The sequence below is a fragment of the Ursus maritimus genome, unplaced genomic scaffold (assembly GCF_017311325.1).
Source record: "Ursus maritimus isolate PB19 unplaced genomic scaffold, ASM1731132v1 scaffold_30, whole genome shotgun sequence".
Lineage (NCBI taxonomy): Eukaryota > Metazoa > Chordata > Mammalia > Carnivora > Ursidae > Ursus > Ursus maritimus.
In genome coordinates this window covers 33,609,301-33,633,393 of record NW_024425564.1, presented here as the reverse complement: position 1 = coordinate 33,633,393, position 24,093 = coordinate 33,609,301, and the positions used below count along the sequence as shown (strand labels likewise).

The 24,093-nt window shown below is 43.4% G+C and overlaps 1 protein-coding gene across 1 annotated transcript in view; it reads left to right on the top strand.

Annotated features, from left to right (window-relative positions):
• The window catches only part of DCDC2 (doublecortin domain containing 2), a 143,167-nt gene extending 124,447 nt beyond the window's left edge, over nt 1-18,720 (top strand). Inside the window, exons 9-10 of the mRNA XM_008707722.2 lie at nt 10,124-10,426; nt 13,764-18,720. Of these exons, the coding sequence (XP_008705944.2) occupies nt 10,124-10,426; nt 13,764-13,868 (408 nt within the window). The 3' untranslated portion in view covers nt 13,869-18,720. The remainder of the gene's footprint in view (nt 1-10,123; nt 10,427-13,763) is intronic.
• The last annotated feature ends 5,373 nt before the right edge of the window (nt 18,721-24,093 follow it).

Sequence of the window (24,093 nt, the reverse complement as noted above, 5' to 3'; positions counted from 1 at the left end):
GGGTGCTGCTGTGCTGTCGCTGTCAAAGGTGTGATGGGAGTTTAAAGCGCAAGTCCTCCGAGCAGCCCCGGCTGCCCGTGAATACCATCCAAGTAATTGACGCTTTCGACATTTTGTGACTCATTTCCATATGATTTCCATATTCCATCTCCCTTCCTCTCACTACTCAGGAATCCTGAGTTAACCTTAGTCACCGCATGCACACTCTCTAGGAATCCTGAATACTTAAAGCCGTCCCCGTTAGGACGCAGCCAGCGCTAATAACTACCAGACCTTTCCTGACTCGCCATACAAATCAGCCATCATCTCAGACCGTCTGTTACGAAATAAATAGTAAGATGTGCATATAAGCGAATGCAGGCAAAAGGCACTTAGAATACCAACACTGGTGTTGTATTAAGGAGAAATACGGGGGCGCCTGCGTGGCGCCGTCGTTAAGCGTCTGCCTTCGGCTCAGGGCGTGATCCCGGCGTTATGGGATCGAGCCCCGCATCAGGCTCCTCCGCTAGGAGCCTGCTTCTTCCTCTCCCACTCCCCCTGCTTGTGTTCCCTCTCTCGCTGGCTGTCTCTATCTCTGTCAAATAAATAAATCTAAAAAAAAAAAAAAGGAGAAATACGGAACCTTTCTAGAGGACCTTTTTTTTTTTACGTTTTTATTTATTTTATTTTATTTTATTTTATTTTATTTTATTTTATTTTTTTAATGATTTTTTATTATATTATGTTAGTCACCATACAGTACATCCCCGGTTTCCGATGCAAAGCTCGATGATTCATTAGTTGTGTATAACACCCAGTGCACCATGCAATACGTGCCCTCCTTACTACCCATCACCGGTCTATCCCATTCCTCCACCCCCCTCCCCTCTGAGGCCCACAGTTTGTTTCTCAGAGTCCATAGTCTCTCATGTTTCATTCCCCCTTCTGATTACCCCCCTTTTCTTTATCCCTTTCTTCCCCTAACCGATCATCCTAGTTCTTATGTTCCATAGATGAGAGAAATCATATGATAATTGTCTTTCTCTGCTTGACTTATTTCACTTAGCATTATCTCCTCCAGTGCCGTCCATGTTGCAGCAAATGTTGAGAACTCGTTCTTTCCGATAACTGAGTAATATTCCATTGTTCTAGAGGACCTTTTTAAGAGCAATTGCTTATGATAAATAATGTGCTTTTTTTAAGAGGGGGAGGGGCAGAGGGAGAGAGAGAATCTTAAGCAGACTCCCTACTGAGCACGGAGCCTGATGCGGGGGTTCGATCTTACGACCCTGGGATTGTGACCTGAGCCAAAACCAAGAGTCAGACGCTCAACCGACTGAGCCACCCAGGCAACCCTAAGTAACATGCTTTTTGAAAGGTAAAAGTTCTCAGCTTTCTTATACAAACTTGTATGTTTCAGGGTGCATATTGCTGCAATTTTAAATATATATGTAGCATGTCTGTTACTCTAGCCGTGCTGGGATGTTCCTGACGTCAGAGAGGCCGTGAGGCTGGAATCATTTGAGTGACTTCTGTGATCCTTGTACTATTACGTTCGTCGGTTCAGTGAGTGTCACGGAGAAGGTCTAGTGAATACCCTTTCTTGACTCCAGCGAAGACTAGGAATTGTGATTTATACAGGACATAGGATTCCACAGTTCCTCACAGTCTCAGCTGGTCCTGAGAGTTTAGGATGGACATACTGTTTGGAGAAACAATTCCTACCTGAAAACTGGTTCTCTTAAAATTTTAGTCACAAGTTGGCTAAAATTTGAGGTAAATGTAAAGAAGAAGGTAAATCCCCTTCTTCGGGGGAGAAGACTTGAAGGATAGGTGAAAGCATCTTCCTGACTTGTTGCCTTTGCTATGCTTTGTCTCCTTTCTGTAATATGACTCTTTTTTTTTTTTTTAAGATTTTATTTATTTATTTGACAGAGATAGAGACAGCCAGCAAGAGAGGGAACACAAGCAGGGGGAGTGGGAGAGGAAGAAGCAGGCTCATAGTGGAGGAGCCTGATGTGGGGCTCGATCCCATAACGCCGGGTTCACGCCCTGAGCTGAAGGCAGACGCTTAACCGCTGTGCCACCCAGGCGCCCCGTGTAACATGACTCTTAACAAAGAATGGCAGGGTGAGGTAATTAGACTAAATCTTGTAGAATTGTCTTTAGGGCTAAAGATCATTTTGTCGACAGTCAATCCTATTTTCTCCCAGCTTTCAAAAAAATTGGTATTTTTTAACATAAAAAATACTATTCTTGTTTAAAAAGGCACTATTTACATGCAACCAGTGAATCATGGAACACTACACCAAAATCCGATGATATGTTGGCTAACTGAATTTAAATTTAAAAAAAAAAAGAGGCACTCTTTCAAGGTACTTTTTACAATTAGAATTTTAACCAAAAATGCCTTCCCCAAGGGGTGTATTTCTGACCGTATCGTGGCCGGGTACCTGGAGAGTGCCCAGGAAATGTGAGCCTCGTCGCCATCATCTGTCCCTTCCAAAGGCACATATTATGCTGAATTTTTGCCTGTAGCATACTTGTGTTTAATTCAAGACAACGACTGTGTAATACCATGGTAAGTGTGGCAATGGATACAAAGATGAATAAGAAAGAGCTCTTGCTTCTAGAACCTTCCAGAGGGCCTCTGCAGAGCCAAGGCTGATATTTCCCCATTATTCCATGATCCTTCCAAATATCGTTTGAGGCATCTAATCGGTAGCAACTCATGACCACTATTTTCATATCACATAAATAGTGAATCTTCGCACACCGTGGGTAGAGTGTACTGAGGAGATCTGACAGATCTCAGGAGGGCACAGGTAAGGCATGTCTGCTGCTTGAGGGAGCCAGGAAGGCTTGAAGAGAAGGTGGGTCTAACAGGGGAAGGAAGAGCATTCCGGGTGAAGGTAGAGGGAACAGAATGAGTTAATGGCGTGGTGCAGGGGGCAGGACTTCTTTCAGCCTCTTCCACGGAGGACGGAGGATGTTCCCCAGCCCCCAGTACTCATGTCTGGGAGGGACTGGGTTTGCCCTCCCCACCCTGCCACATCCAGCCAGCCCTCTTCCCTTCGTGAGGAGCCCTGGTTTGTGCTGAAGGAAGAAGGAGGGAGAGAGAGGAAGAACATGAACATGAACATGAACATGAACGTGTGTGGGGCTGAGGAGGAAAAGGGAGGTAAGGTGGTACCTGGTGAGCATCGTGGTCCGGCCAGCTGCCGGAACAGCGTACCAGCAGCTGGGGGCTTGAACGGGAGACACTTCGTTCTGGAGGCTGGGAGTGTGAGATCATGGTTTTGGCAGCTTCGTTTCTTCTGGGCTCTCTCTCTTCAGCTGGTAGATGGATGTCTTCTCCCGGTGTCTTCACGTAGTCTTTACTCTGTACGTGTCTGTGTCCTGTTTCTTGTAAGGACATCTGTCATATTGGATCACAGCCCACCCTGTGGACCTCATTTTAATTTCATTACCTCTTTAGAGGCTCCAACTCCAAATACAGTCACCTTGTGAGGCACTGGGGGTTCGGACTTAAGCATGTAAATTCTGAGGAGACACAGTTCAGCACCAAAGAGTGAGAAAATGTGGTGTGTCTACTCGGCAAATCAAAAGACTAATTTTCAGTGGAGGAGTCAGCTTTTGAAGTCTTGTCTGTCAGACAGGTGCCTGGAGGTGAGGTGGTGAGAGGGGAGAGGCGGAGGCGTGGAGCCCAGCTCAGCCAGCCAGTCCCTCTGTCTTTCAGTCTGTCCCATGGGAAGGGTGGGGCTGGCTGGGTACCTGGTTACCATGATGACCAGTATATAAACTACTGGGACCAGTATCCCTCAACTGGAATCCTTGTTAATTTTTTTTTTAAATGTAGATGAAAGATACCACCCACTGGCCACATAACCCTTTGGCAAGTTGCTTGACTTTTCCTCAGGCTCAGTTTCCCACTCTGTATAATGGGGATAACTCTGCCTGCCTACTGCTCAGGAAGATAAAATGAGAAAGTATTTGTGAAGGTACTTTGGAAAGCGTAACGTGCTACCTACACATCTGTCATTATCGTCCCCCTAACTGGCTACCGCCAGCTTGCCCCCCCAACTGAGGATGAAGGGCGTGACCTGCTTGGAGTGTAATTGTACTCGGGCCAGGTGTGGTGACATTGCTGGCCAGGAGCAGAGTCCCAGCTGCCTCACCCTGCACAGTGTGTATTTGACGTTGGCAGTAGATGCCATCGCTGCAACAGACATCAGCAGTCACAGATCTTGTGCAGGAGTCCCCGTGATCTTGCTGGGGTAGGAACACAATCTCTCGGGATCACCTGAGAACTGGCTTCTGCCAGGTGGAGGGGTGAGGTCATGCATGGGAGCGCTGCTTCCTTATCTGCAGGAGGGACCCTGTAATGGGACCTGGGGAAAAGGATATTTTTTCCGTTTCTCTTCCTCCTTCTTCAGCTCCTTCAAGATGAATTGCCATTTCTTAATCTTACCTTTTCCTTTGGGATCCCTGCTCCTTCCTCCCCTTACCCCCCCAGCCCCTCCCTTTGGCTGGTGCGTCTACCTTTCTCTTTCTAAATTATTAAGGTTATCGGGATCTTTGTAGTGTTCTTTGAGGTGGGAGTGGAACATGGGCTCTGTGCACCTGAGCCTTGCTCACTGACTTAATGCTGGTGCCTGGCTAGCTGTGACTGTTCCCACACCCCGACAACAGGGCATTTCCAGCTAAGTGCACAGAGCCTGAGAACTACTTGGGGATTTTGAGGAAATTAAATAGTTGTAAAGATTTTTTTTTTTTTTTTTGGTGGGGGAGCCAGGGGACTAGGAATATTTTTCTAGCACATTCGGTGTTTTAATTCCAAGTAAGCTGCTTGTCTCAGATCTGTTTGTTAGTTCATTCATGCAGCTTTCTCATTCATTCAGCATCCCAGTGACTTCCTGCTTGGAGTGTAACTGCAGAATAAAGTAGGGAGATAACTAGAGGTTGGTTCCTCGGTTAGGCGACACGTTCTGTGGGCATCTTAGACACAGAGAGGTGGCCACATAACTCTACCTGGTGGTCAGGAGTTGGAGCATACAAAAGTTGAAGCAGGAGGGGTGCCTGGTTGGCCTGATCAGTTGGGCGTCTGACTCTTTGATTTCGGCTCAGGTCACTATCTCAGGGTCACTATCTCAGGGTCATGATCTCAGGTCCTGGGATAGAGCCCCACATCAGGCTCTGTGCTGGGTATGCAGCCTGCTTAAGATTCTCTTTTGTGCTCCCCCCCCCAAAAGAAAAAAGAAAGAAAGAAAGAAGGGAAGGAAGAAAGAAAGAAAGAAAAGAAAGAAAGAAAGACGTTGAAGATTTTCCTAACAACGAACTATTAACCATTCTTAAATATACAGATCTGTGGCCTTTCAAACATTCACAGTATTGTTCAGCTGTTTCCTCTGTCTAGTTCCAGGGCATTTTCCATCTTCCCAAATGGAAATCCCATGCCTATTTTTTTTTTCAAGATTTATTTATTTGAGAGAGAGAGTGAGAGACAGAGAGTGTGCGAGCCCGGCGGAAGGGCAGAGGGAGAGGGAGAAGCAGGCTCGCTGCTGAGTGCCGGAGTCTAGCATGGGGCTCGATCCCAGGAACCTGAGATCATGCACTAAGCCTTAACCCAAGACTCAGATGCTCAATTTGACTGAGCCACTCAGGTGCCCCGAAACCTCCTGCCTATCAAGCAGCCTCTCCCCATTCCCCCTTCTCCGCAAGCCTGGCAACCACGACTCCCCTTCCCATCTTTACAGACTGACCTGTGCTGAATGTTTCGTGGAAATGAAATCAGACAGCATGTGACGTTCTGGGTCTGGCTTTGCGCAGAGCTATCTCACAGCCTGCCTGCCGGGAAGGGCTGTTCCAGCTGTGAGGGGAGAGCCCAAGGCCTCTAAGAACGGCATTCATTCGCTGGTGTAGACTCTGCTTTGTGGGCATCCCAGCGCTGGGGCCGAACGTCAGGCCAGGCTCGTGTGAGGGGCACCAGCGTCCTCCTGGAGAGTTTCTCTGCGTCAAGAGAAGGGGGGCAAGGGTTGAGGAAGTGTGCAGCTTGCTGACTGTCCCTCCTCTCTTCCGCCCACTGTGGACCCCCACCGTCTTGTGCAAGGGGTGTTCTTTTGCTTCTCTGCAGGTCCTCATCATGCTATAGATTTTATCTGTGTGTGTGTGTGTGTGTGTGTGTGTGTGTGTGTGTGTACGGGTGTGAAACCCAGTGTTCCTTCCGGGGGTGATTTGATTGATGTATGCACTGGAACCATCTTTAATAATTTAATGCCTGCTTCAAAGGAGATTACACCAAAAAGCACATTGCTTTTCATTTATTCATTATGGGTCTGTCATAGCAGAATTTTTTTTTTTTTTTTGGCCTGAGTTGCAGTGTCGTCGTAATAATAAATTGTGTTCCACACTGTGGATATTTTAAAGCATTATAACCTTTTAACTCCTGTTACCGTCTTATTTAAATTGATCCGGTTGGTAGCGCAGCACCTTAATTTTGCATTTCGTGAAGTTGAGGTAACCAGACGTGGTTTCCTGTGACGACGGTGAGGTGGCCATGGTGGGAGAGTGCAACAGAAAGAATGGGATGGAAGGGTCGTGCTCATCGTGGTGGGGAGAACAGAGCCTCAATTTCAGGGCGGGGCGTCTCCTTCCTTGGAGAGAGGTTAGGTCTGTCCCAGCTGCTTGCACGGGAAGAAGAAAAAAAAATGCATATGTGTTTGGGAATTGGGAGTGAAGACTAAGGGTAAGATGAGAAACACAAAACTAAAAACTAAAACCAACTCACATGATTTTGCCACATTTCGGTATACACCCAGATTTCAGGAAAGGAAAGCAGACTTCTCTGGACACAGAAGTAGTCAGTCAGCTTAGCAGACGTTAGCAAGTTCCTGTACTAGAGCCTCAGAGAGACAAGGAACACATCTACATCCCTAACTGATCGCAGTAAATTTGGGGTTTTCTCTGTTGTTATCATTCAATGTTTTTATTATAAAATTCTGCATAACTTCTCTGTAAAGCCAAAACCAGATGTGGCTCTGAATAGCGCAAGTTTAGATACACTAATGGTTTCTAGCAGGGTGATACGCAATTATCCAGTTCTCAGAATTTAGAAAGAACTCTGCTCCTGTTGGCCATCAGTGCCGTTGTATCTCCGGGGTTTTGGTCCGTAAGGCTCTGGGGACTCTGCCTGGCCATCTTTACAACGTGCCCTCCCTAGGTGACACCGGAGTCTTCCATAGAGATGCAGAGATGTTTTGTTCCCAGGTCGGTGATGCTTCAAAGGCGGAAAGCAGTGTCGCGTCCTGCAGCGTCCTGCCTTCGGCCGTGGAAGGTACACGAGCGTGCTGGCCGCCGTGACTGTGAAGCAGCGGCTTCCCATGTCATTTTCTTAAGGAAGAACGTCGGGACTCGGGGGCAAACTATCGCCCTGGGTTCAAATCCTCGCCCTGCGTGGTCATCGCTGTGTGATGCTGAAGTATCACGTGGCTTTTCCTTTTCCTGATGTGTGTGCGGGGCTAAGAGGGAGGTCGCTTTCCTGACCCATGCGCTGGGCACCTCTCTTCTCGGGCCATGTTACAGTGTGCCTGTGACTGCACGGCTCTGAGCACCTTGAGTCCTGTCTATTTGTCTCTGAATGCCCAGCATCCAGAGTCCTGGTCAGGACGGATGGGTACTCCAGGCCCATCCATGAGTCACAGTGACCGAGCCTTGCAGATGTCTCTTAGGGTGGCACAGTGAGTACCCCCCACATCCTTCAGAGTCCCTGGAAAGGAGCGTGCAGTCTCTGGGCTTGAGACCCCTCGGCCTTTTCTTGGCCTCTTGTGACATGGGACTGGGAAGCCACCCACCGTGATCTGAATTGGCTCCTTGTTCTAGCTTCTTGCTGCCTGGAGTCCCCTCTCTGTCCTAGTGTCCTATTGAGGAAACCCCCCTCAAAGCCCTTGCCACTCAGGGGTGCATACACACCAACTCTGGCCCCCAACATTTCCTCTCTGCTGCTTTCGTGGTGGCAGTGCCCACCCTCTCACTCAGCACACTCTTCCTCGGCTCAGCGCTTTGCCATGAGTGTTCTCTGTAGAGACAGTGGGACAGGGGTGTGGGCATGGGAGCGTATATACTGTTTTGCCTCTTGGAAATTAGAGGTTTTGCTCACCTTCATTCATTTTGGTCGTATACATCAAAGCTGGAAATCCTTACCAATCATCATAGGTTCCACTTCATAAGTCTTCGTCTTCTGTCCTGGCACCATCTGGCAGATTCGCCCCCCTGCATGCCCATTTCCGTCCAGCATTTGGCCTTCCCAAGGGCCTCACCCTGGGAGCAAGCTTAGGGATGGCGGGGGCCCCACGCTGTTCTGTTCGACATTAAGCATCCAAATGGAAATGTGAAAGACAGCCTCACTGTGCTATGGTTTTTTTTTTTTTTTAAAGATTTTTTAAATTTATTTATGAGATAGAGACAGCCAGCAAGAGAGGGAACACAAGCAGGGGGAGTGGGAGAGGAATAAGCAGGTGCATAGCAGAGGAGCCTGATGTGGGGCTCGATCCCATAACGCCGGGATCACTCCCTGAGCCGAAGGCAGACGCTTAACCGCTGTGCCACCCAGGAGCCCCATACTGTGCTATGGTTTAAGCCGTGTGATGACAAACGCCACGGGTATTGGAATATCTTAGGAACAGCTATTTCTTTTTCTTTCATTTTTTTGAAGTGCATCCTTGATATCATGCGGTAAAACTGAGACTCTATTTTGGGCAGAATATAAACACGGTTCAGCTCTTTTCCTCTTCAAAGTAATGTGTGTAGTTTTGCCCTGAACTTTTAGTCCGCTCTGGTTTTTTTTTTTCTTTACTTCCAAAATGGAGAGTATTGCGTTAACTTTTACAAGAAGACCATTAAGACGTCATAACAAGCATTTGAGCAGTTTGAGGAGAATGGACTTCTAGAGCTGAAAGGGGGGGTGGTCAGGATGATCTGCATCTCAGACCCTCCTGTTACAGGTTCTGGGGGACTGCCTGACCTGTCCAGTGTCAACCAGAAAGAGGCAGGTCTAGGTCCTAACTTAGAACAAATCCTGTGTTCTGTCTATACTATACTTGAAAAGAAAAGCTGTTATTTTATTGCAGGCAGTGAAAAATACGAGGGCTCTAGGACAGAGCATGTCATGCAAATGGGAAGCGACTCTAATGTTTTCTTAGGATGTGATGTGCCAGGTACGGTGGTAGGTGCTGCATATAACTTCTCTCGTTCATTCCCTCTGGATGTTTTATTTTATTCTCAGATACAAGTGGGGCTCCGGCACTCACAGCAGTGACCTGACAGCCAGGAAGTGCTTGGCCAGGGCTTGAACCTGGGTCTTTCTCCAAAGCCTTGGCTCTGGAAGTCAGCCTCCTGCTGTCTTTTAAAGCAGATTTACATGTATCCAAATAACTTGGAAAATGCCTCATTTGAGCTCATCAGTTCTTGAGCACTTATCATTTTTTGTAGAAAGGACATGGAGTTTCTTGGCCTTGGATCTGCTTGGCTGTGTTTGTGTTTTGAGAGGCACGGTGAGCCCCCAGGCGCTGTGTGGGCAGTGGGCCGCGTTGGTGCTGGCAGGCCTGGCTTCACGTCCTGGTGCTACTACCATTGCCCACTTTCTGTATTTAGTGATCGAAGTACACACCAGGCAGTCGCGGTGGGGTGATGACTTCTCCGCAGAGACTTTTTTTTTAAACTTCCTCCCCTGGGCTGGATATTCCGCTAGGTACTGGCCAAAGGCCCTGCAGTCTGGCTTCCTTTCTGCCACGGGGCTTACGAGCACTGCTCCTGGAGTCACACGCCTTGTTCTATCTCTTCTGCTTTCATACAGAGGGATTTGGGCTAGATGTTTGGTCCCTTTGCACCCTAGTTTTCTCACCTGTAGAAGGGGACTAATACCAACCTCACAGGATTGTTTTGAGGAGCAAATGAGGAAATCCTTGTGAAGAGAGGCACTCCGTAGGAACTCGGTAAGGGTTAGCACGTTACCTGCTGCAGAGCACGACGCACGTGTCAGGAGGTCTTACTTGACTGTCTTATGATAATCATCGCATCGGTGTGATGCGCTGCGGAAAATCTCCGTTACCCTGCTTACTTTTACGCATTATTCATTCTGACCCGCCAGAGGCCCGCAGAAATCATAGATGAGGAAGAAGACGGAGAAAAAGCGAACAAGGATGCAGAGCAGAAAGAAGATTTTTCGGGAATGAATGGTGAAGTTGAAGAAGGAGGAGAGGAGGAGGCTACAGGTGCCTCTGAGCAAGTCGAGGGGGTCCCGGATCACAGCGAGGAGCAGGTGGCTCCCGCCCGCGGTAACGGAGGCACCGATGAAGAAAATGGCGAGGAGCTGGATCAGGTTAATACTGAGCCTCAGGAGGCAGTGGACGAGGAGGTGAAGTCGCAAGGAGCTGTCAGTGGACACGATGAGGTATTTCTATTGCTTTTGCTCACTTGTGTTCATGCGTGAATGTGTGTGTGGTGCACACGCCCATGCACTTAGGGAACTATTCAGGCACCTAAGACTCACATTGAAACCACTTACTGTTGAGCAGGGAAGGACTCAATACGATTTACTTGACTATATTATTTCAGTCATTTAACAAGTACTGTCATCCACTGATCAGAGAATCCACACATCTGTCCTGTCATCTATCCATCCAGCCACCCATCACTCATCCATCTGTCTACCCAACCACTCACTCATCCACCCATCCACCCAGTAATCACCCACCCATCCATCTACCCACCCATCTACCCACTCACCCACCCAGCCTTCCACCTACCTACCCAGCCACATATCCACCTGCCCATCCACTCTTCCACCCATCCACCCCTCCACGCACTCATCCACACATGCACCCACTCATCCACACATGCACCCACTCATCTACTCATTTCACCCATCCACCCATGTATGTATGTATCCGTCCATTCATCCATCCATCCATCCCTCCCTCCCTTATCTCATTCTACGGAGTTTGCCGAGGCTCCTGAGAATGTATATAACAAATATAAACAAATACAAGTAAGTTAAGTTCAGGGGAGGTACAGACAAGAAATGGACATCAAGGCCACGAGACCAAGACAGGAAAGAAAGAACATCCCCTCTGTCATGGGTAACTTCTTTGCACTCTGGAGATGTTAAAGTTTCACTTGTTCAGTCCACGTTAAGTGGATTAACTGAATTAAGCATTCAGTGCACCAGACACTTAATAATATGTGGTTCTATTTATTATACAGAGAGGGTAAGGAATTACATGGTAAAGCTCCTTCCTAGCCCGTTTTCCCACCAGGGGCCCTGCAGCGGGATAGTCTCACGTGCAGGCATTCTTCCAGAGGATGGATGATTAAACTGGAGACTGATGAGTAGGCTCAAGTTCACTGTCATAGTGTAAGAGGCAGGGTGATCTCCACAGCCTTCTTCCCATCCAGGAGAATGAAGCCTTCCTGTCTGTCCCTCTGGTCAGGGCCCACCTCCCTCAGACCGTAACCTCTCAAGCGGCCCTTTCTGTCTTTATTCCTCACACCTGGTGTCATGAGTGTGGTTTTCTTGATGGTTTATTATTGACTCATCTGTTTTGTTTTGCTTAGGGGGGGATCAAATTTAGTAATGGTCAAATGCAAAACCTTCTTGTGGCCAGGTTTTAATAACCAGCCCAGAGTTGTGTGTAATCTGTTTCTGGTTTATACAGAAACATTCTCAACATCTAAATGAAAACACTCAATGTGTCTCCTGGTTCCTCTTTCCTCAAGGTGAGGGAATCCCAGTCGTAGTCGGTAAGAAATTCCCCATCTGCCGTTCTACATAGTTCCCTAAATTGAGTGAAAATTTGTATCCTGAAGTTGTTTGTAGCTAAAGTTAGAAAAGGAAATCAGTCAATTACATGATTCCCTTTCCCTCAATAAGGGAACAAAATGAACTACTCAAGGAACACACACACACACACACACACACACACACACACACTCTTAAGGGAAGCAAAATGGTTCATCTGGGGATATCATCTGGAAAGCACAGTAACGTAGAGGACAGTGTCCTTATTGCCGTTGATACGGTAACTACAATAGTCGGCTTCATGGCTTCATGAAGCTCTTTGTTATCGTTGCCTTTGGTGAAAGTCTACAGCATGAAATCAAAGTACAAATCCTATGTGGGACCTAGGTCATAAGATCCTAGTAGGTCCTCTTCNGATGCTCTAGGTTTTAATTCAGTGTTATAACCTGAAACGGTTGTACAGAAATGAATGGATTACCTATCTTTCTATTCTGTAAATTTAACTTTTAAAAATAGGCCTCTTACAAGAATCGGGCCCCAGTCCAGATCAAGGTCACATAATGCGAAGTACAGGGCTTCCCGGGCTGTACGGATGGTGAATCTAAACTTGTGGAGCTGCAGATGACCACGGGCTGCTATGTGACGAGTTAGGGACGTTAACTCTGCCGGTGCCCAAGCAGAGCAGTCAGCCACAGAGAGATGGACTCTGACCCGACTCATCTCTCTTCTAATGGAAATGCGTGTTGTTTTCATTCTCCCCCAAGGACGCGTTCGGGTACATTTGAAGCATATCAAATATATGGAAAACAAGATTCATGGGAATTATAAATTATACATTAAAAATTAAATTTTTCAAAAGGATTGTTTACTTCTAGAATGACTAAGGGTTCAGTTTGTCACATAACAGTTTGTTCCATGTAACCGTTCTTAGGCACAGTGCGCTGTGATGACAGGAAGACAGCAGGGAACACAGGAGAAACACACCGTAAGCAACGGACATTTGTTGAGCTCGTGCTCTATTTGAGACACTTGATGAGATAACAGTGTGAAATAAGGGACAGTCCCAGTATTTTTCTTTTTCTTTTTTAGAGCATAAATTATGGCTGTAGGGGCAGGGGCCTTGGAGCTAGTTCTCCTGTCCGCACATGGGTGGCCCTTATAGGGGCCTCCAGCATTCCACGGAGCAGAGTTCAAAAACCAGTGAATTCTAATCTCATCTCCTTGGATTTCAGTCTAGTGGGAGAAGGGCACATTGTATATGAGACAGGATCCTTGACACCATAGGAGAAGTCCAAGTATAGGGACGCCTGTGCCGTTGGAGAAATACTGCCTCTGTACTTGGTTTCCTTCCTGCCCTTATCTCTCTGATACTTGATGGTATGGGGTATGGGGCTGGGTTAATGTGACAGGAGGGTAGAATTGCTGTACTTTTTTCTCTCAAAATGCTAAAATGAAAAGTGTAAATATGCTGTTGAAAAGAAAAACTTAAAGTGAAATCAAGAAAAATTGGGGGGCACCTGGGTGGCTCAGTTGGTGAAGTGTCTGCCTTCGGCTCAGGTCATGATCCCAGGGTCCTGGGATCGAGTCCGGCATCGTTCTTCCTGCTCAGCGAGGAGCCTGCTTCTCACTCTGCCTGCCACTTCCACTGTTTGTGCTCTCTCTCCATTTTCTCTCTCTCTCTGACAATTAAATAAATAATTTTTTTTAAAAAAGAAGAAGAAAAAAAAAATTGAGAAAAAATGAAGCCTGAATCACAAGCAATGAGTCTGTGCTCTTACGGTCCCAGGTAGGGCTTTTTTGCAAGTGAGGTGTTGAGGACGGCACGTCCAGTGGGAATGATCAACTAAAACACAAAGGGGACCCAAGGAGCTACTTTTAGTTGAATATTTCTATGATTACCTGAAATACGGAGTCATTTTTTGCCTTGTGAATTTTATGATCTTTGGGACAAAAGAGCTAAATATCTTTGTTTTGCTCTCTTTTCTTCCAGGCTGACTCAGACCCTCAAAGACCACCAAGACCAGAAGTAAAAATCACGAGTCCGCAAGAAAATGAGAACAACGAACAGAACAAGGACTATGCTGTTGTAGCGTAGATAAATTTTAAAAAGAGAGTGCATTCATTATCAGGAAAATGAAGGGTTATAATACTTGAATAATAAGGATATAGTTACTGCTGAACATAATGTGACAATATGGTTGAATACTACCTATGGAATTCTAAGATTAGAAGCTTAATAGAAAGACTAGATAATTTTGAATAGCTACTAAAGGAGAGTGGCTTCTTTTCATGGGATGCGTTGGTAAAAGTCATTTAGAAAAATTAAGTAAGAGGAGTAGAGGGGCAGTTGCCCAGACAATTGGCCACTTGCCTTGGTAAGCGATGAAAAAGGATAGGACCACACCTATTGTACACTTGTCTACAAATTTAGAAGTGAGGTTATTAGATGGGAGCTTATTCTAAAGCACTTACCTAGGAAGGCATAGAATTTTAAAGAGATGATAATAGGAAAGCATGTACTATTTTTTTTAAAGCAATAAACTCTTGGATAAACAAATTGTAATTTAGTTTCAGAGATGGCGGTAGATTGAAGTGTTTCCGTGACTTGTTGACACTCCTTCCTTTCTTCCTCCTTATCTCAAATCCATCTTCCATGTATTAAAAAGAGCACATTTTGGAAGGAGGAAGTCTCCATTCAGTGTGTTAGTGATTAATCTTGGCACCCCTCCCTCAAGTGCTTCCGGTTTTAATCCGTATGGCTTTAAGGACACACTCAGGAAGGAATTTTACAGTGGAACACCCAGCTGCGGTCACTGAGCCTGGCTGGCTGGTTTGCAAGTTCTGATACCCTGTGGATTTTCATGGATCTAGTCTGCCTTCACCAATGATACCCATCTCTTCTCCATCAAGTTACTATGTTAGAAAACTCAGGATTGGCTAGTCTAAAGATAGAATTCTTGCCAATTTTTTTTTTTTTTTTTTACAAAATAACAAAAAAAACAAGACTGCATAATAGCAAAAAAGGAGGCTCTATGAAATTTTGTTACTGCTCCATTTGACTCGCTTTTTGCCTTATTTCTATTCGGGTTAGCCTTGTCATATTTTTGCCCTTGGGGATATCAGCAAATGTTTATTTTAATGGCCAGTTATATTTAGACTTTCAAGCAGATTCCTTCCTATTTAACTAGCAGCTCTCTGATAGAAATTGTTGAAAAATGTTTAAATTGTCATGATGAAACCAGTTTCTTATTATAATTTTGTGGGCTAATTAAATGAACTCACAATGGCCTTGTTAGGTGTATATGGGGAAAAACAGAATTGTATTAGTTTTCTGAATTTTTAAGAGATGACACAGATCTTCCTTAAATATAGAAATAATGTATTTTTCTCATATTAAAGAATATTTTTGTTAATTACGTAGATGTTATAAATTTGAAAGGACACTTCTAATGCTTTCATGGAATTCATTATTAATCATAAGGTTAAAAGATTTTCTTCCCCTCCAGGTTTCATAACCAACCCTTTGGAATAAAGGTAGTTAGATCGAATACTTCATAATACTACAGAAAATGAATGTATTTTTTTTCCTAGCAGCTATTTTAATATTTTCTACAAACAGGAAGCATATAATGTAACAGAGTATTGGAAGGAGATGGTGATATAAGGGTATATTGATCTGGGAGGATAAATCATAAATGGGGGTTCTACATTTCTGGTATAAAATCTAGATTGTGTTTATTACGGGTAGGCTTATTTTTTCAGCGGGGATAATATGAAGCACTGTAGGCTACAAGCAACAGTCTTGTGTTGCTAGGGAGATCGACCAGCTGGTTTTTTGATGTTAAATTCCGGTGCCATTACTGGGCCTGGGGTTAATGCTATTAAATAGTTTATAGAAATCAGGAATTAAATGCAAGAAATTATAACTAATTATCAAGGTGATTCTTTCACTTTTCTTCCTTTAATGAGTTTCTCTTTTTTCCTTCTTTATAAGAAATATCTTGTATTTTTTTTTCTTCTGTTTGTCATTTTACTACAAAGCTTAGGTTTTCAGGGCCTTTTTCAGAGTCATCCCAGTGAAGCCCAATGTTGTTTTATATGAACAACAAAACATACAAATACTTCAAGAAGACGACAGGCCACAGGAACTGTAACAAAAAATGGAAAAATCAAGATATAATTCTTCTCTTGGATGTGCACATTTTAGCACCTGTTGACAAGATGTAATTGTGACCCATCTTGAGGAGATGAACAGCAACCCATCACCTTAAAACACTTGGTAAACATATGCTACTACTACTAAAAAAAAAAAAAAAGAATGAAATATGCCGTCCAACCACGGAAGACATCGTTCACAGAGAACGGGAAGCGTGAACACCATTTTAAAGATGACATCGACACGAAGAAAGAAAGCTGATTCACCTCGCACGTGTGGACGTGTTCTCCGTGGAGTCGTGGTCTCCGTGGCGGGCTAGCTGCACGAATTCAGCTGGATTCACGGGCAGATCTGGAGAGCATTTACGTGAGCGAGCAGAAGAGATCTCGGTCAGGCTGCAGGTATTGTTTGCAGGAGAGAGGACATGGTGACAAACTCACCGAGCTCTAATGTGCTCACCAGTGGGAAGCTTGGCCATGTCAGTTGTGTGTGAGGCTGCGGGTACAGACCTCCTCGTTGTAGTTTTATGGAGCTCATTTCTCAAGCTTAATTGGGTTTTAAGACATTCCTAAACAACTGGTTTCTGAGTTGAATTGGAATGTTAGAGACGTGGAGAGCAAAATACAGATTTTAGCTAACATCATTTTCATGCTAAGGACACTGTCTCGCTCAGTAGCTTCTGTTCAATACCTACTGAACGTCCATGGATTTCTAGTTACAGAACGTGATATTATGACCATATGGTAACTCTTTACTCGTCGTTTTTCTCTGTAGCCAGAGAATGACTTTCCACTTATTAAGACGTTGCTTTTCCCCGTATGTGTTTTGGGGACTATTCGAATGCCAGACTCAACAGGGAAAGCATGATACTCTCCACGCCTCCTGTTTTATTCTGAGAGTGTTGGTTTCTGCTGTGGTCCGTAAAGACAGAACCATCCCATTTATATGTGGCTTGGAGTCCGTTAGATACCTCTGCGGGCTCATAGTTGTCAAGCCATACTAACGTGAACTTACTCATGCTAACTTTTCCAGCGTATAGCTCATAAACCAACCTCCTGGAAAATTTCGCTAAACGACCTATCTTACACACAAGGGATAAAATTCACTCACCTAGGAAACGTCTGTGTATTCAGAATTGTGGCCATAGGACGTCAGGAAGATTTCTTTATGTTATTAGCTGACCATTCTAAAGAATTAGCTCCGTCCTTTCAATTTTTGCTCAGTAAGCAGCGATGTGAAATTTTTCAAAAGCAGATTAAATGACTAAAGAGAAAGCATCCCATCTGAACTGTTGCCAATCTGAACAGAAAGAGAATATATAGATATTCACGTATACATATCAAACCCTTTTACAGATGCACTCACACACTTTAAAATATTGAACGGGCCTCCTCAGGCACAGCGTTATTAATAGAACGAGGCTCTTTTGAGAGAAGCAATGTGTAAAAAAACACGTGGAGAGGAAACGCTAAGAAATGATCTGTATCATCGTGCTTTAAAACTTGTTTCCTGAAGGCTTTAAGAGATTTAAAATTTTCAAAGTAAGAAAGCTACCAGAATTTTAATGAAGAATTTGTTCTATGAAGCGGTGATTGCAGATAGATAGATAGATAGATGACAGATCATCTTGCTTTCCTGACCTAACGACAGAGTACAGTCTCTTAGTTCTTTGTTACCAGCCTTAACTACCATATGCTTTAGATGCTGAATATTTCACACCAACAGAGGCTCTGTCAAAAGGCTATCGCTGTTAGTGAATGTGCGAGCATGATTTATAGGAATGCGTGGAGGACTGTCTTTGGTACCCAGCAGCCAGGTTCTCTACAAATAGGATGCAAGACTGACTTACTATTCTACCACTCTATCTATAATGTTCTAGTTCAGCACAGAAGCTTTGAGTGTCCTTGAGTGACTGTCCTATCCCGGAGTGGCGAAACTTTGTTTTCTTTTTCTTTTTTTTAAGGTCAGTCTGTTTTTCTAAGGTGACAAGCACATGCAGTTCTTTGTTATTAAATATCGGTCTTGTAAATACTCTAAGATTCTTGCTTTCCAGAAATCATCCCAGTATGGAAATGGGTCTGATTTTTGTTCTTACTACATACAATTTGCATGTTTCCTACCGTGACCTCTTAAGTGACTCGGAGAGAGCGTGAGAGTGTATCCCCACATGTTGATAAAGAAGGGAATCTTGCTTGGGAAGAGGCGTGACATCCTGGAAGATACGGGGAATTAGGAAAGAATTTTAAAATGTCCGTATAACTGTAAAGCGTGTATAAAATCAGGTAAGTAATGGAGCTCCGTTGACTTAAGCCCACGAGAGACTTAGCTTCCATCTACGAACGCGACCAAACGAATTCTCTGTAGTTTCTCTGTAGTTGATCAGCTTAAATCACAGTCTAATTGAGTGACTGAGTTTTCGCCACAAATGTCTGGCAAGTAGGAAGAGAGAATGACCATAGTCCATTTCAGAAGAAGTTTGGAGCAAACTCACCCTGGTTTTCCCTTTGCTGCTGCTTTTCATGCCTTAAATCCTTACTATGTACAATGATAATGGGTGATTATTATTGGCGTTGTAAGTAAAGGTTAAGTTGCGCTTATCATTTTTATGTGATTTATGTTTAGCACTTCTCTTTGTAAGGAAAATTATTTGTGCTTTGATCAAATTATGAGCATTAGTTGTTTTTTTTTTAATTTCTGTATCAGTGCTCACTCTGGAAGTTTATGTGAAGTATATATGGAAGTTTACTGTATCTTTTGAGTAAATAGATCTTTGTTTTATTTAACTGAAATGTGTCCGGCTGTTTTATTGTTTGTTTATGATGTCGTGTGGCTGATATTTCATTTATCAATTCTCTGCATGACGTTTCTCACAGTAGAAACTTTTTGATTTAAACCATGTGGAAATTCAACACACCGAACAATACTTCTGTTTCTATTTGGCATGGATATTAAACATCATTATGTAAAGAAAAATTTTTTTACATCTTCATATACATGTTGTTTAGTTAGTGAAATTTTCAAGTGTATTAAAAATTGTCTTTTGTGAAATGGTATTAGGGAAACACAGGTCCAAGTTTTTGTTACGTGATAAGTAAAGATATCTTAAAAACAGAACAAATTGCCCAAATTACACGTATTTTGTGTAGAAGTAGCTATGGGAATAAACTTACAATTGTTTTTTAAACTTAAAATTTTTCAAAGAGGTTAGCTAAAAGTCTGCTCCAGTTTGTGGGCGAATCACTGCCTTCATTCTGAATTGAAGTCATTTTGTGTTTTCCCTTCACATTTGAAAAACAAAGGTCATTAAGCACAAGTATTTTGCCCTCTTGATATAATAACAAAATGTGTGGGTTGGGGCACTGCACTGAGGAGAATACCTTTTTTTTTTTTTTTAAAGATTTTATTTATTTATGTGACAGAGAGACAGCCAGCGAGAGAGGGAACACAGCAGGGGGAGTGGGAGAGGAAGAAGCAGGCTCCCAGCGGAGGAGCCTGATGTGGGACTCGATCCCAGAACGCCGGGATCACGCCCTGAGCCGAAGGCAGACGCTTAATGACTGCGCTACCCAGGCGCCCCAGGAGAATACCTTTTTGAGCAGTTGACCCAAATATCTTTGTTATTCCATGAGAGTGAAAAGGGAAACCTCACCAACAAAGAAGGCATCTGGATTGCCAAAGTCAAATCTCCTTACACACTTCCCACGACCAGCAATGACCGTCATTTCTACAAGGTATTGTAAAGTGACTAGCCATGCACTGCTTACAAAATTCTTATTTATGAAAATAAACATACAGCATTTTTGCAGGTTTCCAAGTGTTTTTCTCCCCCCTAATGGGACCTTAATCTGTTAAATGTTTGTACAGATGTCTCAAATGCCCTCACAAACTCAATCTTCCATTAAAGAGACAAATGGTGCAGAGATGTCCTGCATGTCCCTTTCCATTTGTTACGGGTTTTATAGTAACAAAAATGATTTAAAAATGCAAAAAAAAAAAAAATGGGGCGTCTGGGTGGTGCAGTTGTTAAGCGTCTGCCTTCGGCTCAGGGTGTGATCTCAGCGTTCTGGGATAGAGCCCCGCATCAGGCTCCTCCGCTGGCAGCCTGCTTCTTCCTCTCCCACTCCCCCTGCTTGTGTTCCCTCTCTTATTGGCTGTCTGTCTGTCAAATAAATAAATAAAATATAAAAAAAACAAAAAAACAAAAAAAAAATACTCATGAAGTTTAAAACTCGAGTCAATGCCCCTTGGTTTCCACTGTATTTTTCCTTTGTGGATACAGAGAAGCATGAGGATTACCGTGGTTCTCCCCCTACTCTGGCTGTTAATTTATTGATCTCCCTTCTCTATGAATTTTTGTGTTTTCCCTGAGCAAACTCACATGCAGTCATGATCTTAACAGCCACCTCTACTTAAAATCTTGGTCTCCAGGCCAGGTGTCTCCTGCATGGGTGCTCCAGACCCGGGCATACAACTCTCAGTTGGATACCCCATAGTTGCCTCAAACCCAAATGTTCCATTTTCTTGAAAATATATTTATTTAAAAAAATTTTTTTTTTCTATTGCTTCTGTGAGTAGCCAGCCGGTCTGGGAACCAGAACCAGTGTATTTCTTCTTCTTCTTCTTCTTTTTTTTTTTAAGTTTTAACTTTAATTCCAGAATAGTTAACATTCAGTGTTGTGTTAGTTTCAGCTGTACAACATATTGATTCGACATTTGTATACATTACGACGTGCCCACCGCAGTAAGTGTAGTTACCCTCTGTTGTCGTACAAAGTTGTAACAGTATTATTGACCGTATTCCCTATGCTGTACTTTACATCCCATTAGCACCGTTTATTGAACATGCTGTCTTTTCCCCCATCGATTCGTAGTGGGAACTATACCAAGTTTCCATGTGTTTTAGGGACATTCTTGGGTCAAGATTGGAGGAGAATCTTATTATGGGCTACATTCTGATCCTCCCCACCCCAAATGTGTATGTGGAAATCTCCGACCCCACAGGGTCCTCATGGAGGCATTTACGGTTAGAGGGGGTCATAAGGGTGGGGCCTAAACCTACAGGGCTGGTGTCCTTACAGGAAGAGAAGAGACAGCGAGTTTCTGCTCCCTGCTGGCGCACACACAGCAAAGTCTGCGTGAGGACACCGAAGGCATCCTCTACAAGCCAGCCCTCTGTCTCTCCAGAAACCAAACCCACCAGCCCCTTGGTTATGGACTTCCACCTCCAGAGCAGTGAGAAAATTAACGCCTGTTGTTGAAGCCACCCCGTCTGAGATGTCTTGTAATGGCAGCTGAGCGGACGAACACAGACCGCTTCTTGCTGGGTCCTGAATTATGTAATAGGGTTTATTTATTTGGTCAGTGACTATACAGGAGAAAATACTAGTTTAGAACGTTTATTTTCAACAAATTCTCTTTATACTCAAGATAACATTAATTTTGTATCCTGTATTATCCACATTTGTTTTTCCAGGCTGCTGCTAATGAGCGCCCTTCCTTTGAAGAGTATGAGAGGCTGCGTCAGCGGAGACGTGGGTCCAAGGAGGCCCTGCCCAGGGTCGAGCTCCCCGCAGAGTCTGGACGCTGTGCTGAGTCTGGACGCTGCTTCTCCACCTGTGTGGTGACTAGGCATTTCTTTTATATCCAAGATGGTTGACAAGAGTGAGATGCAATGGAAAACATGTCTCATCGAAGGTATTGCCAGGCACGGTTCCTCTCTGATTAAAAAAAAAAAAAAAATCAAAAAAGGAAGCATGCAAAAATGGTCATGACAATGCGCTAATTAAAAATGCAGGTGATACGACTCCATGCTTGATGCCTTCCCTTCCCTGAAACTTTTAGGTATGATCTCTCTCTCATTTATTTTTTTATTTTTTTTATAATAATATATATATTTTTTATAATATTGTGTTAGTCACCATACAGTACATCCCTGGTTTTTGATGTAAAGTTCGATGCTTCATTAGTTGTGTATAACACCCAGGGCACCATGCAATACGTGCCCTCCTTACTACCCATCTTTCATTTATTTTTTTAAAGATGTGATCTCTTGGGACAGGAATGACCCAAGCCTTGGAGGTACCCAGCCCTCCTCGTGATCGTGTATTCAGTTCTTGTGTTCATAGATGAAGGAAGTATGTTCGTGACAAATGGCCTATAGAGGAGGGTCTGTCCATAGATTGGCCCCTCTGTTTTGTTGGGCTCCTTATGCCGAAACTTCACTTTTAAATACTATAGCTTTATAATAAGAAGGGGTGTTTGGTTGCATGAACCCCCTACGCCATTCTAAACTATCTTGGCTCTTAGCTGTTCTGTAGACATTTATAGGCTAAACTTGTCAGGATCTGTGAAAAGCTCTGTTGAGATTTTGATTAAAACTGCATCTTTATAATATTGAGATAGCTATAAATTTGAAACTTTCATTTATCCAGGGCTTTTTTAAAAATCCAAAAATTTGCATATTGTAAAGGTCTTGAACGTCTTCTAATATATTTATTCCCAGAGAGCTTATAATTCAGTGGCTATTGTGAATTGAATAATTTTTTAAGATTAGGTTTTCCAGTAACGTATTCATGATATCGGGGGATGTCACTGTTCTCCGTAAATTGATTTTGTATCTAGCACCTTGCTGAACTCCTTTATTAAAAGCGGTTTATAAGTTTCTGTGGGATTTTAAATGTAGACTCTAATACTGTCTGCAAAACTAACACTTGGGTTTTTTTTTTCCTGTTCCTTTCAATCCTTGAAATCTTCCCCCCCCCCAATTCTTATTGAACTAGCTAGTGTCCCCAGCATATCTTGAATGGAAGTGGCAATAGTGGATATTGTTGTCTTCCCCTGATATTAAGGGAATGCTTCTGGTATTTAACATTAAATGTAATGTTTGTTTATATTTTTGGTAGGTACCTTTTATCAAGTTAAATTTCTCTTTTGCTTGTAGTTTCCTAGGAGGTGGTTTTATTTGCAAACTCCGAAAGGGTGAGTTTTTTATAAAACTCATGCATGATTTTTATAAAACTTGGCATCTATTAAGACTTTCATTATTTTTTCCCATCAGTTTTTCTTTAATGTTGTGAATTACATTACTTTTTTCCCCCTAATGTTTAACTGTTACTACCTTCTGAGGACAAACAGTAACTGGTAATACGTACATGCATCTTTATATGTTGATGGACCTGATTTGCTAGTACTTAGGATTTGTATAGCCGTGTTTGTAAATGGAATTGAGCTCTTTCAATTGAGTCTCATATGACCTTTTTCTGGTTTTACTCTCAAAGTTATAATTCCTTCCTAAAATAAGGAGGAAAGCTTTCCCGCTTTTTTGGTTCACTAAACATTTTTCAGGGGTGGGTCATCTCTTTCTTGAGGGCTTGAAAACTGCCCGCGCCTGGTGTTGTGTGTGTGTGTGTGTGTGTTTGAAGTCGGTTTTTTTTTAAATTAAATTCTTTAATGGTTACATGTCTAATAGATTTTCTGTTTATTGAATCAAATTGGTAGTTTATATTTAGCTAGAAAATTGTTTCCTTCATGTTTTCAAGGTTGTTTGCCAAAGCTATTTATAGTATTCTTTTAAAACTCTTGTCTAAATGTTGTCATGTTCTCTTTTTTTTCATTTCTAGGATTGTTTATATCTCCTTTTTCTTTTGTGTTCCGTATCACTGGATATTTGTTTTTATTAATTTTAAAAAAATTCCTAATTTTCTGATCCTCTATACTCTTTTTCCATTTCATTATTGCTCTCAATTCTTACCACTCGTATTTCCTTCCCTCCTTCCCTGTTTTCTGTGTGTTTTCCGTAACTCCATAGGTCAAATGCCTTGCTAATCTTATTTTGGCTTGATTCATTTCTCATGTGCACTTTTGAGGCTCTCCATTTACCAATCTGTGCCATGTTACCTATAACCGTGTGTTCCAATAGAAGTAATTTTTTAGTGTCATTTGACTCTAAATAGTTTTTATAAGGTTCTCTATTTTCTTCACTGACTCATGGGTCAGTGGGTGTGGGCAGGGGATGCTGTTGGCGCCCCATCCACATCCCATTTTACTTGGCCAGTGCACCCACCCACTGAATGCTGGGAGTGTTGACTTCCTGTGAAGAAGTCAAGCAGAAGCTGCCTTGCCCAGGAAGCTTCAATCTCACAGTGACGGCTTGCAACCGATGACC